This window comes from Pan troglodytes, chromosome 9, assembly GCF_028858775.2.
Source record: "Pan troglodytes isolate AG18354 chromosome 9, NHGRI_mPanTro3-v2.0_pri, whole genome shotgun sequence".
Taxonomy (NCBI): domain Eukaryota; kingdom Metazoa; phylum Chordata; class Mammalia; order Primates; family Hominidae; genus Pan; species Pan troglodytes.
The window spans coordinates 31,080,003-31,098,501 of record NC_072407.2 but is presented as its reverse complement, the minus strand read 5'-3'; the positions used below and the strand labels follow the sequence as shown (position 1 = coordinate 31,098,501).

Below are 18,499 nucleotides of genomic sequence, written 5' to 3'. Positions count from 1 at the left end.
TAACTTGGTATAATCATTGAAAATGACAGTGTATGATAGAATGTAGTTTACAATAACTGTTTCCCAATGGATTAAGTCATGTCATAAAATTCATTTATTCAATAACATCACCTTTCCTAAAAGGGCTCCAGAAAATTATTTTCATTGATTTTCTTTTTTTTGGTGGGGGAGAAAGGACATGAGATGAGGCATTTTGGTGCTAGTCTGTAAAAACTTTGTGCTAAATCAAAGCTTTAAATTCTCGAAAGGTTGTCTTTTTACATACTGCTCCATGTTTACATGTATTTGACAAAATTGACAATGAGAGTTTCTTTACCTACTCTTATTCTTTTGTCCTAGGAAAGTATTCATCATTATCAAGTGAGTAAAGTTACTGAGCATTTCACATGGTTGCATAAAAAAATATTGTCTAGATGATGATGTGCTGACAAAATAATGACAAGCATCTGAGAAAATACAGATGGGGAAAATGACATGCACTTTTGTCCTGAAAGTTATTGCCATTTTGATTTAGTTGAACATAGTTTATAATGGTGAAAGATTCTAATAATTATTGCATTCATCTGCTGGTTTATAGTCCTTTACAAAGATTTAGGCATGATTTATTCATTAAACATTTATTCCTTGCCTTCTGTATATGAAGACTACATGAAATGCTGGAATCTACTGTTTTTTTGTTCATCCAACCAACCACTTAACAACTGAGATGACAGCCAAGAACCAAAAATAGCTATTCTCATTCTCATTTTAGACTCATGCATTTAACATTTTTGAAACTAATAACCCTACTTGAATGGAAAAGTGCGAGGTGGGTACTAGTTTCCCAAGGAAGGCATGTCTAACGTGGCACCATCAGCAAACTATTATTGTTTTAGGCATCTAACCAAGAGCAGTCATAAGCTTCCTTGAAAAATCTGCATGGAGAGCAAAGTTTACTTTTAATCTGTTCCTACTTTCCTTTTTCTATCCCTCTTCTATTGTTTAATCTCTTTTCTCCATTATTTATTGTGTGCATTTATTCATTCCATTCACTCACTCACCAACTAATTATTTTTGAAACAAGAGTAAGATACTTTTCCAGTGGAGAAACAAAGATATGAAAGGGAGGGACATTGTTTAAGGCAGCTACTGAGTCTGTTCTGAAGATGTCATATCCAGGCACAAACAAAGTAGAAAGAATAATGTGGTAAATGCCATTTTGTGCACATCATTGTGAGAGTTCAGATGATATAAAGCACCCCAGTTCTATCCCAATGGAGACCTGACTTCTATTGAAGTCCCCTTTCCTTTCAGCCAGAGGTTCTCAACCTTGGCTGCACATGAGAATCACCTGCAGAGTTTTGAAGAGTCCTGATACTCAGGCCAAATACCAGTACTGTTAAAAAAATAAAAAAAGAAAAACAAGCTCTGGAGATGGGATGCAGATGTCAGTATTTTTTAAGTTGGCTATTCCAATAAGCAGCTTAGGTTGAAAACCACTGTTCTAAGTATTCTTTCTTCTTTTAAATCTACGTTACCCAGACTTCAGTATCACTTTTGCACATTACTATGCAGAGAAATGGAAAAAGGGGACAATGTTAGAGAAAATATTTATTTTTCTTATTCTCTGAATATCAACAAAAACAAAAAAGCAAATAAAACAACAATAACAAAAACAACAAAACTGTTCTGTCAGTTCTTGAGGTAGAGAATTAAAAATTGTCAAAAAATATGTAGAGAGATCTTGATAACCAGTGGTAGAAGTAAGGGGTAAGCTGGAAAGAAAGGCGTTTTCTGGCATGTGCATAATTTGAGAGATTCAGGTAAGAAATGTGATAATCTAAGGAAGGTGAGATGGGTAGGTTAACTTATCTGGTTAGGTGGCAAGGTCCATAAAGGACATGGAATGGTAGTAGGAATTCTGATTTGTTTTGACAACAGACCTTTAGTATTTATTCCAATAATTTCACAATATTAGATCAGTGGCCAAATTATTAAGCCCTTTTATAGGACCTGCAAAAACAAAACAAAACACACGTAATAAATCAAGCTTAGATTCTGACCCCTAGTGTGATGGGTTTGCAGGGTAGTTTAGAGAACTCCAACAAAGATCCCCAAATTTGGCCACTCTTATGAAATTGTGAAATGCCTTGGAACAGATACAAAAAGTTTGTTGTCAGCAAATAAAAACTAAGTAAAACGACTTAGAAGAGATTTGTTTCAAAGTGTCCTGTTTAACACCAGTGGCTAAAAGCTCTTCTTTTCCATGTGTTTTCTTCATATTATTGACAGCAAGGTAGAGCAGAAAGTCCATAGATAGGACAGACTCTGGTTCCTTTATTACTATCTGTGGGCACTTGGGTTACAGATTAATTCTCTGGGCTTCAGTTTCCTTATCAGTGAACTGAAGGATAATATTTATTTCAGAAAGTTGTTGTGAGAATTAAATGAACAATACATAATACAGTTAAGGCTCTTAATAATTTTGAGACTTTTCCCCCTCTTTCCTTTGTCTGTTGTTGTTGCTGTAATCTCTAGGGCAGCTCAAATTCTTGCAGGCGTAAGGGAGATACAAATTTTATACAACACAAATCCACTAATGGTAAATGTAAGTTTCGGAGTCAGAGTAGGTGCTGTGTTGTCTAAGTCTAAACATGGCAGAGATGGCAGAGTCTTTCAGTGATTGAATATTTTTGGTCTCCTGTTTATCTACAGACCAAGTCTTACTCTAGTTTAGGGGTGGCAAACGTGAAGAGTAGCAGGGCCCTTGCAGGTCTGGAGAGGGTGGAGGATTCTGGCAAACTGGAGAGTGAGTCTACACTCTCTTCAAGGGCAGCCTCTACTTGTATCCAGTAGATTGTTGGCATGCAAGGATTTAGGCTCTGTTGTTGCTAGATATGATTTTTCAAGAAAAGTCAGGTCCACATGTAATGTAAAATCTCCCGGTTTTCAAGTGTTGACAACTAATTCCATTTTCTTTCAACATCATGTGGGCCAAACCAAACATCTGAATACAGCTCGTGTGCTTCCAGTTGTAACCTTTGGAGTTGGAAGGTCCCTTTCACTTTCAATGCTCTCTACTCTATGAGCCCAAGAATAATTGCATTAATCCCACATAAGGGACTCACTCTAAAGAAATACAGTTATACTCCCACATCTACATAAGTGTTTCCTGTTGTTAGTGTTTAACTATCCATAATTAATGTTACCTCCCAGGAAATTCTTATGCAAACAGCCTCTTGTTCCAAAGTTAAAATCAATTATATCTCCCTGTTACTTACTAAAGCACATAGGCCTAATTTTATGAATGTTAGTTTTATCTTTTAAACATGTCTGTGACTGATTTTAATTTCTCAGGGCCCAACTTTATTTTCAGCCAACTCTTGGGAGGTAAAAGTTTAATGAACTTTAACATAAAGTTTAATATGTTGTAAAGTCTTGCAGAAACACAGTCTTTCATCTCACCTGTTATGGAATAAATTATGTCCCCCCAAATTCATATGTTGAAGCCCTAACCCCCAATGCTTGGAGATGGAGCCCTGGGCCCTAAGCTAATAGGACTGGTGTCCATATCAGAAGAAGAAGAGACAGCAGGAGTGTGCTATGCACAGAAGAAAGGCCATGCGAGGACACAGTGAGAAGGCAGTCATCTGCATGCCAGAAGACATAAGCCTCATCAGAAACCAACCCTGCCAGAACCTTGATCTTAGACTTCCAGTTTCCAGAACTGTAAAAAAAACAAATAAATAATTTTCTGCTGTTTAAGTTATCTGATCTGTGATATTTTGTTATGGCAGCCCAAGCAGATTATATACACCACCTATAACTAGCCTGATGTCTTTGGTGCCTGGTGTCTTTGGGCTTTTGGTCTCTTAAAAAATTATCATTCTCAGCAAAATACTACTTTTAGACTCTTCTTTTTATCTGACTTCCTACTCAAGACATTATGAGAATTTCTGTATCTTCAATCAAGGCGGTCGTCCTCAGTTGGGAACTATTTCAAACCTTATCTGTGATGGCAGAATACAAACCATTTGGTGACTCACCCATAAAATGTGAGATAGAGGAAACCCATCCTTTTCCCAAGTTTTGAAACTTCTCCTGGTTTGTCAGATGCTCCGGTGAGTCTTACTATGCCTACTTTCTTGAGGGTGGAGAGCCACTTGTATGCATGTTCATCATATCTTAAAACATCTTCAAAATCCAAAGTGGGTAGCTGGAGCTCTGAGCCCCAGTATTGGCATTCTGTGAATTGATAAAATGAAGAAATCAGATGGGATTACATTCTTTTTACATAAGACGATAACCTCAGAGAAGGGGCTAGTTCATTAAAGTTGATTGTTGATTTATAATGGACTTTATTAAATGTTATTCATATTAGAAATGCCCAAGTCACTAGGCCTTTCTTCCTTGGCACCACACCAGTCTGTTATATGCCTCCTGCTTATAACTGTGTCTGGCCCATAGCAGGTATTCAATATGCCCCATTTGTTAAGGGAATATTGTTTAGCTGATGAATGACTCTTGATCTGTATGTTCTTAGGGCTTCTCTTCATGGACACTGCTTAGAAATAACTCTGAGATACTGTATGTGTTAACAGCCAAGTTATATTGCTCAACTCCAAATAGATGATAAAATCAAAATGGTAGATTAGAACAGCATATGTCTACTCTTGGGAGCTGGGGGTTGAGGAGAGGTTTGATATGGTAGGTACAGCTCTTCTTTCCTCTTATTTCACCTGTTAAGAAGCAACCTCTGGGATCAAGTGATCCTTTGGGGTCAGCAAGAAAAGATGAAGGTATATTCCTGGAATGCATAGACCTTTTAGTGGGAGCGCCACACAGATAAGGTCAAATGCTTTCCGTTAGCTCTCTCATTCTTCATGATAAAATGCTCATAAAAATGCTTAATTGAGAAAACAGAAAGAAAAATGTAAAAAATAATTGGCTTGCAAACCAGGCTCTCCCAAAGGAAGTGGAACACAGAGGAAATGCAAATTTGCCAAGGAAACTAAAACAGATATTACCAACTGAATTCAGGAAAAGCCTGACTCTAGCTGATCCGTTTGATTTCTTCCTTCCTTGGTAAGAAAATTGCCCTAGGAAGGTAAGCCTTCCTAAAAAGTGACAGAATGAGAATTTGCGATCTCAATATCATTGTGAGCAATGCTCTTCTTTTCTAGCTGGGGAATGTGTCATTTTATAGAAACAAAATAAAGCCCCCTGTTTAAGAATGAAGAATGGTGCCTCTTGTAGTAGTTGTGGACTGGAAACCATTGCTTCTTTGATGTCAGCATAGCTGTTTCTGCAGAAATAGGAATTTTTGTAGGCTTCAGATAGTGGCTTTAGTAGTAAAAAGATACATGCAGGTGCACGGAGCCACTTCTTGCTCTTCCACCAGCTAGTTGCATAAGGACATTGGCATAGGTTAGTAGGTGTGTGTATGTATGAAAGCCTAATTAGGCTATAAATGCATATATTGTCAAAGTTTCTGGGTTATTAAGCACAGCAGTTTGCATAATGAGCCAGAATTTCCAGGACGAAAATTGCTAAGTGTAAATTAGGCCTCCCTAGAGCTGCATTAATTATTTTTTACTATGCTAATATTCGTTAGTACTGAACACATTCCACAGGCCTTGGTGACTTACTGTATCATCTCTGAAAGTTGAGGTGATATCCAGCCACTGGTTCTGAATCCCTAATTTTAACTCTTTTCTCTCTGTGAGGAGTAACCAGAACTGAAAGAACTACAGTCTTTCCAGTTCCTTAAGCATTGCTTTTCAAGTGCTTCTGATATTTGAGAAAACCTTAGAATTTAATATTAACCAAGTCACTTTGGCAAAGAGAAACAGGTCAGCACATGGGCCATGTTTTATTAGACCAGAGCAAGTTGGTTAAATCAATAACAGACAATGAGGCATGACGGTTTCAGGATGATTATACATTTTGGGGGAGGGAGGAAGGATGGTTTGATACAGTTTATTGGTATTTCTTGATTATATGAGCTACCCAATCAATAGTCATTTGTTGGTTTATCTTTTCAATAAGGCTAATATTTTATCATGTCACAAGGCATGGTGATATGCAGTAGGTTTTGAAGAGTTCACAATCTATAGGAGAATTTGACATGGAAGGTGGCAATTAAAACAAAATATAATCACTGCTATAGTTGAGATATGTTCAGGATACCAAGAAGTTGTCTGTTGCAGGAAGTCAGGGACCCTGAATGGAGGGACTGGCTGAAGCTGCGGCAGAGGAACATAAATTGTGAAGATTTCATGGACATTTATCAGTTCCCAAATAATACTTTTATAATTTCTTATGCCTGCCTTTACTTTAATCTCTTAATCCTGCTATCTTCATAAGCTGAGGATATACATCACCTCAGGACCACTGTGATAATTTTGTTAACTGTATAAATTGATTGTAAAACAGAAGACAACCATAAGGTCTGACTGCCTGCGGGGTTGGGCAAAAAGAGCCATGTTTTTCTTCTTGCAGAGAGCCTATAAATGGACGTGCAAGTAGGGAAGAGATCGCTAAATTCTTTTCCTAGCAAGGAATGTTAATATTAATACCCTGGGAAAGGAATGCATTCCTGGGGGAGGTCTATAAACGGCTGCTCTGGGAATGTCTGTTTTATGTGTTTGAGATAAGGACTGAGATATGCCCTGGTCTCCTGAAGTACCCTCAGGCTTACTAGTGTGGGGAAAAACTCTGCCCTGGTAAATTTGTGGTCAGACTGGCTCTCTGCTCTCAAACCCTGTTTTCTGTTGTTTAAGATGTTTATCAAGACAATACGTGCACCGCTGAAAATAGACCCTTATCAGTAGTTCTGCTTTTGCCCTTTGCCTTGTGGTCTTTGTTAAACCCTTACCAGTAGTTCTGCTTTTGCCCTTTGTCCTATTCCCTCAGAAGCATGTGATCTTTGTTAGACCCTTACTAGTAGTTCTGCTTTTTGCCCTTTGAAGCATGTGATCTTTGTACCTACTCCCTGTTCTTACACCCCCACCCTTTTTGAAACCCTTAATAAAAACTTGCTGGTCTGAGACTCAGGCTGGCATCATGGTCCTACTGATATGCGATGTCACCCCCAGCAGCCCAGCTGTAAAATTCCTCTCTTTGTACTGTCTCTCTGTTTCTCAGCCAGCTGACACTTATGGAAAATAGAAAGAACCTACGTTGAAATATTGGGGGCAGTTTCCCCCAATAGGTATTAAATTTTCGGATCCCTTGTCTAGTGTTCTTTCTTGATGCCCAGCTACTCTTTCATGTTCGTGAAGTTCCCCAGGGCAGTCCCTCATACTTAAACTATTTCCAAAAGAAAACGGGATTGATTTCATATGGTAAGAGCCTCTTCTCAGAGAGGCAATAGATGTGGCTTTGTTTTGAATATTGGATTATGTGATTGTTTGCTTTGCCACTCCCATTTGCTCATTGTGTTTACAGTCCTCTGATTGTAATATCTGATACCAATTAAAAAGGTTGGCAGGAAGAGGATGATAAATGTTATACAAATTACATACTGACTGCCTAACTAGAAAGGTCATTTGGGTTTTAGTGAGCAGAAAAATTTACTGGCCAAAACATCAGTGTTAAGGGCATGAATAACAAATCACCATTTCCTCTTTCCAAAGCTCACACCTAAGTGGACCATGTCCAGAACATTAAAAGATTTATTGAAAACAGCTTTAAGCTTGTTAGAAATCAGGGGCTCATGGAGTATTAGAAGTGGATGGGATGTTAAAGACTCACTTGGCATTTTCATATTGATTTTTTGATTTCCCATCACCATTTGTTCTTATCACTGAATAAAACGTTTGCCTAAATAGCAGCTGAAAATTCTAGTTTTCTGGCACTGTGGTAATTGGTCCAAAAATGTATTTTCTATTCCTATGTAGACTGTTGTATGGAATTAGGTATTGTCTACATGATTATCTATAGTAAATGTGTTGCCTTTACTACAGCTGTTTAAGTAATTTATAGATGAGCATTTATTAAGATTTTAAGAAAAATGTATTGTTTCCTATTGAGAGTAAAGCAGCCTAGAGAGATGATAGTGGTACAGACTATAGTACTGTCCAATAGGGCTTTCTACAATAATGGAAATATTCCATATCTGTGCTGTCCAATATCATAGCTACTAGAAACACATGGTTATTGAGATTTGACATCTGGCTGGCGAAACAGAGGCACTAAAGTGTTTACTTTATTTAATTTTAATTAATTTAAATAAATAGCCATATGTATGTGACTGGTACTGCACTAGATAGGTCACGCATGAAGAAAAGAGCATGGAGGCAAGAGACTTGGGTTTGAATCATTGTCCAGCCTCTTACCAGGTGCTATCATTTCTTGGCTTCTTCTCTGTGTCTCACTCTTTTATAAAATAGAGACAGTTATGCTTACTCTGCAGATCTTTTATGACCATGTAATAATATTATGAAAGGAGTTTGGTACAGTACATGGCACATAGAAGATCCATAGTATCAATAATAATAGCTAATATTTACTGAATAGGTCAGGCACAGTGCTAGTACCTTATTTCTTTTAATCTCCACAGCAAATATATGTAACAGATGCTTTCAGTGTTGCTGTGTTATAGAGAAGGGAACAGAGTTTCAAGTCATGCAGCTAATGATTTATAAGACTACTTAGTCAAATCCAAGTGACTGATTCAAAAATCTATAATTGTAACAACTGCATATAAAATAAACACTTGATGCCTTGAAGTACTATCATCATGGGTATTTTTATGTCCTGTGTCTGAATGTCCATAGCTTAGTCTGTCCCTCATAAAGGAAATCTACTAGATAAAAATGAAAGCAGAGCAAGTTACAATTAGGAACATTTTGTCTGAACTTGTTCAAGCATGGGTGTTTAAAGATAAACCTTGGCTCCTAGTCAGAATTTTAAATGCAGGAAAAGCACTATGAGCAGGTTTCATTGCACAACACTGAAACAACATTGCTATTCACCTTTGGTGAAATGAACCAAGGCTTTGCACACTGAAAAATCAGCTAGCTTCTCTTCTTTAGTATGTGCCACTATATTTCAGTGATCCATGCCTTTTTGGTTTTACTTAAGGTCATTATCACTTTCCAGGGAGTTTCAGTGACCATGTGGCAGGGAAATATAATACACAGTGATTGAAAAATCATTTTCACAAGATGAATTTTCTTTAAACGTTGAGTTTATATTTTGACTACATTGTTCATTCAAGAAGCGAAGCGTCTGATTAGGGCACACACTACATACTTCCATAGCATGTTTCAATGAATTTTTGTTTCTATATGAGCTTTTTTTTCCATTATAAAATAGCACCCACACACACTCACCCATAATATTCTTTGTTTTAAAAATACAGAAAGATTTATATTCTTTAAAAAATATATTATCTTTTAGATGTGTAAAGTTAACCATATTCACACAAAGAGACTCTAGGATAATGCACAGCTGTCAATACAATAGGCAGCATAGTCTGTAGTATAAATAATTCCGATTTTACAGGACTTTACCATCACAGTGTGGTTACAATGGTTTTTCAGTTCTTCAAAATGTATACTTTTTCAACCATAGCTCTCTGTTGGAGTGCTCTAGTTAGGAGTTTTGCTGAAATCAGAGACTAAGGGCCATAGCCCATTAGAACCTGTGTACCAATATGAGCCTCTCCTAAATTTGATTATGCTAAATATGACTTTCACAGACGCTGCTGTGACTAACCAGTTTTCAAATTCTTCATAGTGGCCTGAATGCAAAATACTTTAATTTTCAGGGATATAGACATACCCTTGGAGTTACTGCGGGTTGGGTTCCAGACTGCTACAACAAAGTGAATAGCTAAATAAAGTGAGTCATGCAGAATTTTTGGTTTCCTAATGCATATAAAATTTATGTTTACATTATACTGTAGTCTGTAAGTATGAAACAGCACTACATCTGAAAAATATGTATACCTTAATTAAAAAATGCTTTATTGCTAAAAATTGCTAATGATCATCTTAGTCTTCTGTGAGTCATAATCTTTTTGCTGGTGGAGGGTCTTGCCTCAACGTTGATGGTTGCTGACTGATCAGAGTGGAAGTTGGTGAGGGCTGGGGTGGCTGTGGCAGTTTCTTAAGACAACAGTGAAGTCTGCTCCATTATTAATTCTTTCTTTCATGAAGTATTTCTTTGTAGTATGTGATGCTGTTCGATAGCATTTTTCCACAGTGGAACTTCTTTCAAAATTTGGGTAAATCTTCTCAGACTCTGCCACTACTTTATAAACAGCATTTATGTAGTATTCTAAATCCTTTGTTTTCATTTCAACAATGTCCACATCATCTTCACCAGGAGTAGATTCCATCTCAAGAAACCACTTTCTTTGCCCATTCAAAAGAATCAACTCCTCATTCATTCAAGTTTTATTATGAGATTGTAGCAATTTAGTTACATCTTCAGGCTCTACTTCTAATTCTAGTTCTCTTGCTATTTCCACCACATCTTCAGTTACTTCCTCTGCTGAAGTCTTGAACCCCTCAAAGCCATCCATGAGGGCTGAAATCAACTTCTTCCAAACTCCTGTTAATGTTAGTATTTTTACCTCCTCCCATGAATCAAAAACGTTCATAATAGCATCTAGAATGGTGAATCCTTTCCAGAAGTTTTCCAATTTATTTTGCCCACAGCCATCAGAGGAAACACTATCTGTGGCAGCAATAACCTTATAAAATGTGTGTTTCTTAAATGATAAGACTGGAAGTCAAAATGACTCCTTGCTCCCTGGGCTGCAGAATGAATGTTGCGTTAGCAGGCATAAAAACAGCATCAATCTCCTTGTACATCTTAATAAGAGCTTTTAAATGACTAGTTACATTGTCAGTGAAAAGTAGTATTTTGAAAAGCATCTTCTCTTTCTGAGCAGTGAGTCTCAACAGCTATTGAACAAATATTCAGTAAGCCATGCTGTAAATAGACGTATGGTCATCCAGGTTTTGTTTTTCCATTGATAGAGCACAGGCAGAACAGATTCAGTATAATTCTTAACGGTCCTAGAATTTTCAGAATAGTAAATGATCATTGGTTTCAACTTAAAGTCAATAGCTGTATTGGTCCCTAACAAAAGGGTCAGTCTGTTTTTTGGAGTGTTGAAGCTAGGCATTGACCTCTCTTTTTTAGCTATGAAAATCCTGGATGGCATCTTTTCCAATATTAGGCATTTTATCTACATGGACAATCTGCTACTTAGTGTATCCACCTTCATCAATGATCTTAGCTAGATCTTCCGGATCACTTGCTGCAGCTTCTCCATCACAATTGCTACTTCACCTTGCACTTTCATGTTATAAAGAAAACTTCTTTCCTTAAACCTCATGAACAAACCTCTGCTACTGCCAGACTTTTCTTCTATAGCTTCTTTACCTCTCTCAGGCTTCACAGAATTAAACAGAGTTAGGGCCTTGCTCTGAATTAGGCTTTGGCTTAAGGAAATGTGGCTGGTTTGATCTTCTATTCAGACCCCTCAAACTTTCTCCACATCAGCAGTAAGGCTGTTTTGCTTTCTTATCATTTGTGTGTTTACTGGAGTAGCACTTTCAATTTCCTTCTGTAACTTTTCCTTTGCATTCTTCACAACTTGGCTGACAGTCTGGTGCAAGAGGCCTAGCTTTTGGCCTCCCTCAGCTTTCATGCCTTTCTCACTAAACGTAATAATTTCTAGCTCTTGATTTAAAGTGAGAGACATGCAACTCTTCCTTTCACTGAAAGACTTAGAGGTCATTGTGGGGTTATTAATTTGCCTAACTTAAATATTGTTGTCTCTCAGGGAACAGGGAGGCCCAAAGAGAGAGAGAGAGAGAGAGAGAGAGAGAGAGATGGGGGAATGGCTGGACAGTAAAGTGGTCAGAACACATACATTTATTAAATTATCTGTCATATATGAGTGCTGGTTATGGTACCCCAGAAAAATTACAGTAGTAAGCTCAAAGATCACTGATCACAGATCACTATAACAGATATGAAAATAATTAAACAGTTTGAGATACTAAGATAATTGCCAAAATGTGACACAGAGGCAAAAAGTGAGTACATGCTGTTGGAAAAACGTGCTGATAGACTTGCTTGCGTGTTGCTACAAGCCTTCAATTTGTAAAAAATTCAGTATCTGTGAAGCTCAGTAAAGTGAAGTGTAATAAAACAAAGTATGCCTGTACTAATATACCTGAAATCATACTACATTTTATTAAGTCCAGCAGGAAAATTATTCTATGATGTCTGCACAGAAATTTTAACTTTGTGTGTGTTGAAAGAGTAATTTAAAAGGATTTTCTTATCTTCCCCCAACTGTAAAACATAACTATCCAGGGAACCAAAACAAAATACATTTGACTAGAGTAAATCATTTATCAGGAGAATACATTAAAAACAAATTTAAGTTTCACACTTGGGTCTGGGTACATAAACATTACGAAAAATGATGGAATATTTAAGATATGAACCACCCTTCCTAATTTAACTTATGGTCTTACTAATAAATACTTCCTTGAACATGTGCTCCACACATCATAAAATTTATGAACAGGCTACATGCTGGTTTTCAAGGAACCATTTGCACAAGGTTTCCTTTTCAGGGTTAAGCATCACATTCCTGGATCCTGAGCTGTATTTCAAAAAAGGAAAAGACACAAAGAAGCTCTTTAGTTAAAGATTCATGAGCACAGCATGCTGGGTTGCAATGTGTTATTTCAAGAGTTTAGGACCTTCTGTCCACCTGCACTGAACTGAGCTGTTGGCTCTGAAATAGCTTATTGAATATGCAGGGGATCAGCCAATCTCTTACTGTCTCTTCCTGTAAATACCTTCTAGGGGCCCTGACAAAAACAAAGTCTGACCTGTCCTAGAGGAAAGGCAACTGAGTGGAAAACAGAGCTTTGATTTTCTTCTCGTGCACTATGGAGATCCTGCCCTCTTCAGATTTTTTTTTTTAACTTCTTATCCAGTGAATTCTACATGTCTTTCAAGATTCTGATCATTTCTTTTATGTTGAGATTTTCCTGAAGCTGACCCTGCGATGAAGATTTAAATGCAAGAAATTTATTGAGGGAGTCTATCCAGAAACACTCATAGAAGATGGGGAATTAAGACAGGAAAAAAACCTCTGGAACATTTGTAATGAACACGTTACTGCTTTGGCAACAGGGGTTCAGCATCACTAGACCTCATAGGGACACTGTAGGGTATACCTTAGAGGTTTCCTACTTGGGGAAAAGACACTGAGGTGCTCAGGCTACCCATGCCTACCCCTTTTTGGTTGAGAGCTGCTCCTCTGGGCATCCACTCCTGGGTCTTTTTGTCCTTTCTTGTGTGCTGGCCAAGCATGCTGTCTCAGGCAGAGAGGGGAGATTAGCAGTCTTGCAACAAGAAGCTGCTGACATGTATGTGACAAGTGCTAAGGGGCTATGGCAGGGCACTGGCACCCTCTGCAATGCCCTTCTGGAAATCTCCTGCAACTGCTAAGGGTGCTCTGGTTGCCTGACTTCTCTGGCCCTCCAGCACCTCAGTCCCAGTCCTCATTATGTTATGTTGAAATCTTTCACTCATACAACACATTTGTTGAAATCCTTGCTATGCAAAGAGATTACATTTGTGAATAAAGATAGATATGATCACTTCTCTTGTTGGGGAAAAAGGGTGCAAAAGCAAGGAAGCAAACACATAAATATTAATACATAAGAATAAAAATTTTGGCAAGTGCTATGAGGGTAACAAATGGGGTGTATAACAATAATAAATGAATCTTGGGATTGGGGTAGGGAATTCATTTAGACATGGTGATTAAGAAACACCAAGCTAAAGAGAAGCTATTTATGCCAAATTCTGAAGGATGAGAGAAGACTGTCATGCAAAGAGCAGGGGGAAGAGTGTTAGGTAGGAGGGACAGTGGGAAGATGGGAATTGTCTTGCTTGAAAAACTCAGTCACCAAGGCTAGAACTGGGGCAAGAGGGCGTGTACCAGATGAAGGTGGAAAAGTAGGCAAGGGCTGGCTCAGGCAAGGCTCTGTCTCTTCCGCTAGATTGTAAGTTCCTCATGACCTATGAGGATCGTGTCACTTATCTTTATTTTTTCACCAATATTGCTCCTTTCCTTCCTCCCCAACTTGTGTAGCCCAACACTGAAGGTTTTCAGAAAACTTTTATGGTCTATATGCAAAACAAATCTTTGTTTATTTCCTAATGATGACCAGAGGCTCAAAGCAACCCCTGAAAAATGAGATTGTGTCTGAGTGCACTTTTCTATTTTAAAAGATGAAGAAATACATAAAATCTTTAGGTGGTAACCCCATAAAACTCTCAAAGTATTGCTGAGAATGTACAAGTGGGGCTTCTAAACAAGTGTAACCTGCTTGAAAGGAGAGACACACATTTTCATGTTGGACTGTTAGTAACCTGACATACTCTGTATGCTCAGTCCTATGACCAGAATGAACATCTAGCTGGAGAAAACAAAAATAACACAAAATAATGAAGAAACACTAATACTAACATAGTTTGTATACTCACGCCTATGACTGGAATGACCATCTATCTGAAGAAAACAAGAATTACACATAAAATAATAAAGAAACCATAAATGGCAGTGTATGAAAAATAATTTAAAAAACAATGAACCTAATGTTTATTGAGCACTTATGATTTCATGCACCCTTCTAAGGACTTTATATGGATTAATTTATATAAATCTCACAACAATCCCATAACAGATACTCTATCATTGTTCTCATTTTATTGATGAGGAGAAAGGCACAAGGAGCTTAGATAATTTGTCCAGCATCAGACAATATGTGTCAGATTTAGGATTCCCACACAATTTGACGGAAGACAATGGGAAAAGGGTTGTATGGTGAAGGAAAACACGCACCAAAGGATATCAGAAAGAAAGATTATTATCCCAGACTTCCTTAGAGTTGGCAGGAAAGATAGATAATTGTTTTACTCTCTGTCCTTGTGACTCTCCTCTATGACATCCATAAAAAGATCACAGAAGGCCCTCTTCATCCCTTTCAATGACATGCCACACACCTCCCCGTGGAACAGGTTTCAAACAGCTCCAATTGTCACAGCTTCCTTCATCTGCTGAGGCACAATATACCTTTTAAACCCTAATTCTGTGTGCTCCAGAATTGCAGAATAGAGATATAGTTTGGATATTTGCCCCTACCCAAATCTCATGTTGAATTGTAATTCTCAGTATTGGAGGTGGGGCCTGCTGGGAGGTGATTGGATCATGGGGGTGAATTTCTCATAAATGGTTTAGCACCATCCACTTGGTGCTGTCCTCACAATAGTGAGTGAGTTCTCAAGAAATCTGGCCATTTAAAAGTCTGTGGCACCCAGCAAAAGAAACTATCATCAGAGTGAACAGGCAACCTACAGAATGGGAGAAAATTTTTGCAATCTATCCATCTGAAAAAGGGCTAATATCCAGAATCTACAAAGAACTTCAACAAATTTACAAGAAAAAAACAAACAACCCCATCAAAAAGTGGGCAAAGGATATGAACAGACACTTCTCAAAAGAAGACATTTATGCAGCCAACAGACATATGAAAAAATGCTCATCATTACTGGTCATTAGTGAAATGCAAATCAAAACCACAATGAAATACTATCTCATGCCAGTTAGAATGGCGATCATTAAAAAGTCAGGAAACAACAGATGCTAGAGAGGATGTGGAGAAATAAGAATGCTTTTACATTGTTGGTGGGAGTGTAAATTAGTTCAACCATTGTGGAAGACAGTGTGGTGATTCCTCAAGGATCTAGAACCAGAAATACCATTTGATCCAGCAATCCCATTACTATATATATATACCCAAAGGATTATAAATCACTCTACTATAAAGACACATGCACACGTATGTTTATTGTGGCACTATTCACAATAGCAAAGACTTGGAACCCACCCAAATGTCCATCAATAATAGACTGGATAAAGAAAATGTGGCACATATGCACTATAGAATACTATGCAGCCATAAAAAAGGATGAGTTCATGTCCATTGCAGGGACATGGATGAAGCTGGAAACCATCATTCTCAGCAATCTATCACAAGAACAGAAAACCAAACACTGCATGTTGTCACTCATAAGTGAGAGTTGAACAATAAGAACACATGGACATAGGGAGGGGAACATCACACACTGGGGCCTGTCAGGCGGGGGAGCTAGGGGAGGGATAACATTGGGAGAAATACCTAATGTAGGTGACAGTTTGATGGGTGCAGCAAACCACCATGCCACGTGTATAACTATGGAATAAAATGGCACGTTCTGCACATGTACCCCAGAACTTAAAGTATAATAATAATAAAAAAAAGTCTGTGGCACCTCTCTCTTTCTCTTGCTCCTGCTTGTACCTGTGATGTATCTGTTCCCCCTTCACCTTCTGCCATGATTGTAAACTTCCTGAGGCCTCCCTTGAAGCTGGGCAGATGCCAGCATTATGCTTCCTGTAAAGCCTACAGAATCTTGAGACAGTTAAACCTCTTTTTTAAATAAATTACCCAGTCTCAGGTATTTCTTTATAGCAACACAAGAACCACCTAACACAGGCAGTCTTGAAGATGTGCATAAAGACATCTACTGCATTAAGTATTTCTTTGTAAGGCTAAGTGGTCTCTTTCCTCCCCAGTATTTCTTCATGCTTTCTGGGTACCATGCACTCTACTACCCTCTCTGCTTTTCTTCGGATGACATGTTTAAATTTGCTGATGCCCCCTGACAGCACTGGCATCTTGAATCGGACATAATACTACAGGTATGGTCTGGTCTATGCCTGCAGGGTGGGCTCATTTGTATATTTTTACTAATGCTGCCCATATCTAATTAGTCTTTTTTTGGCAGTCCCAACTCTGATGACTCATAGTAACTTTTCAGCCTGCCAGAACATGTAAGAATTGCCTGTTAGCCAAGTATTTGTCTCCTGGATTCATGTACTTTATTTCTGAAACTAGTTCATTGAAAAAGAACTTACTAAGCACATATAGAGATGAGAATAAAGGCTACATCTGATATGGTCCTTTGTCAAATTTAACAACTCAAGGTTTGAAGGTGAAAAATCTGGATTCAAATCCTAGTTCCAACATTTCCTATCTGCATGACCTTTGGAAAGTGAGAAATTCTCTAAGTTCAGTTTCCTTATCTGGAAAATACAGGATGAGAACAACCTACAGAGCTGTAAAATTTGAATGAGATAATATCTATCAAGAATTTAACATCGTGTGCCTGCTGTCTGGTTAAATCTTCACTTGAACCAAAGCAGCTAAGTGTGGAGGAAAACACATGAGGATGACTGATTTTATTGTAATCTCTAGTTAACTATAACTTACACGTTCCTGTCTGACTGTTTCTTACATTTTCTATCCTCAAATCTTCCACACTTCATCCTCATATTTATGCTCTTCTGGTGACTTTGATTCTTACTTCAGTGAAAAGACAGAAGGACTCAGAAGAGAATTTCCATGCACTGCTACCACCACATCCATCAACCTGCCTGAGTCTGTGTCCTTATCATTACTTGAAGTATTATAGGTATATTTGTACATTTATTTTTCTCTTTCTCTACCAAAATGTAAACTGCTAAGGGGCAGGATTTTTCACTTATTTTATTCACCACTGGTTCCCCAGTACCTAGAATAGTGCCTAGTACGTAGCAGACACTCATTGAATATGATGAATGAATAAATGCACAATCCATGGAAAGTGCCCAATAATGACATATATTACTAATATTAGTTCTTTCTCTAGATTTTAACTGTCTAGTGTGAAAGAGAGTCAAATACTGTAGAAAATGACCATTCAGTGTAGTAATGGTAGTGACAGAGAGAGGACCCATACAAATTGCTGTGAGCACATAGAAGAGGAGGAAAATAGAAGGCATTTAATAGTTCAGATACCCTTAAATCAAACTTTGGCTCTGATACTTCATGTCTCTTTGATTACAAACTAGCTATTTATTTCTATCAGCCTAATTTTTCTTGTGTATAAAATGGTTACAATAATAATGCTGCCTGGGAGTTATTGCTAGGATTAAACAGTGCAGTAAATATTAAGTGCTGAGCTCAGTTGCTGGCATATGGAAAATGATTTTAAAGCATTCTTTAAAAAGAAAGAGCAGGATGAGAATAGGAAATAAGCTATAGGAGGAAGAAGAAGGGCATATGATATTGGTAGTGTGGACAGCGGGTTAACAGTAGAAGCAGCAAGATATGGTTGGATTCTGAATTATTTTGACAAGAGCAAATATAGCTTTCTAATAAGTTGGATGAGTATCATGAGAGATAAACAGTAGTCAAGGGTAAGCCTGCTGCTGGAGAGATGGAGTTGCCATCATCAGTTGAGATGGAAAATGCTGTATGTGGAGCAGAATTAATCTTAGAACATCTGCTCCCAGCAGCGGTTAATTTTTCCTTTGGTTTTCCTCATTTTTTTTCCTTATTGTTTCAAGTAAATAACTTCAATAATCCCCTCTATCATGGCC

The 18,499-nt window shown here is 37.8% G+C and overlaps 1 protein-coding gene and 1 long non-coding RNA gene across 5 annotated transcripts in view; one reads left to right on the top strand and one right to left on the bottom strand.

Moving 5' to 3' along the window:
• BBOX1 (gamma-butyrobetaine hydroxylase 1) overlaps positions 1–18,499 on the bottom strand; it is an 87,742-nt gene that overhangs the window by 30,210 nt on the left and 39,033 nt on the right. For all 4 annotated transcript variants that reach the window (XM_009460124.4, XM_016920592.3, XM_016920591.3 and 1 more), the window contains one exon: positions 4,026–4,224. In XM_009460124.4, the coding sequence (XP_009458399.1) occupies positions 4,026–4,224 (199 nt within the window). The remainder of the gene's footprint in view (positions 1–4,025; positions 4,225–18,499) is intronic.
• Positions 1–18,499, top strand: part of LOC107967049 (uncharacterized) — a 181,740-nt gene that overhangs the window by 125,536 nt on the left and 37,705 nt on the right. The gene's annotated exons all lie outside the window — the stretch shown is intronic.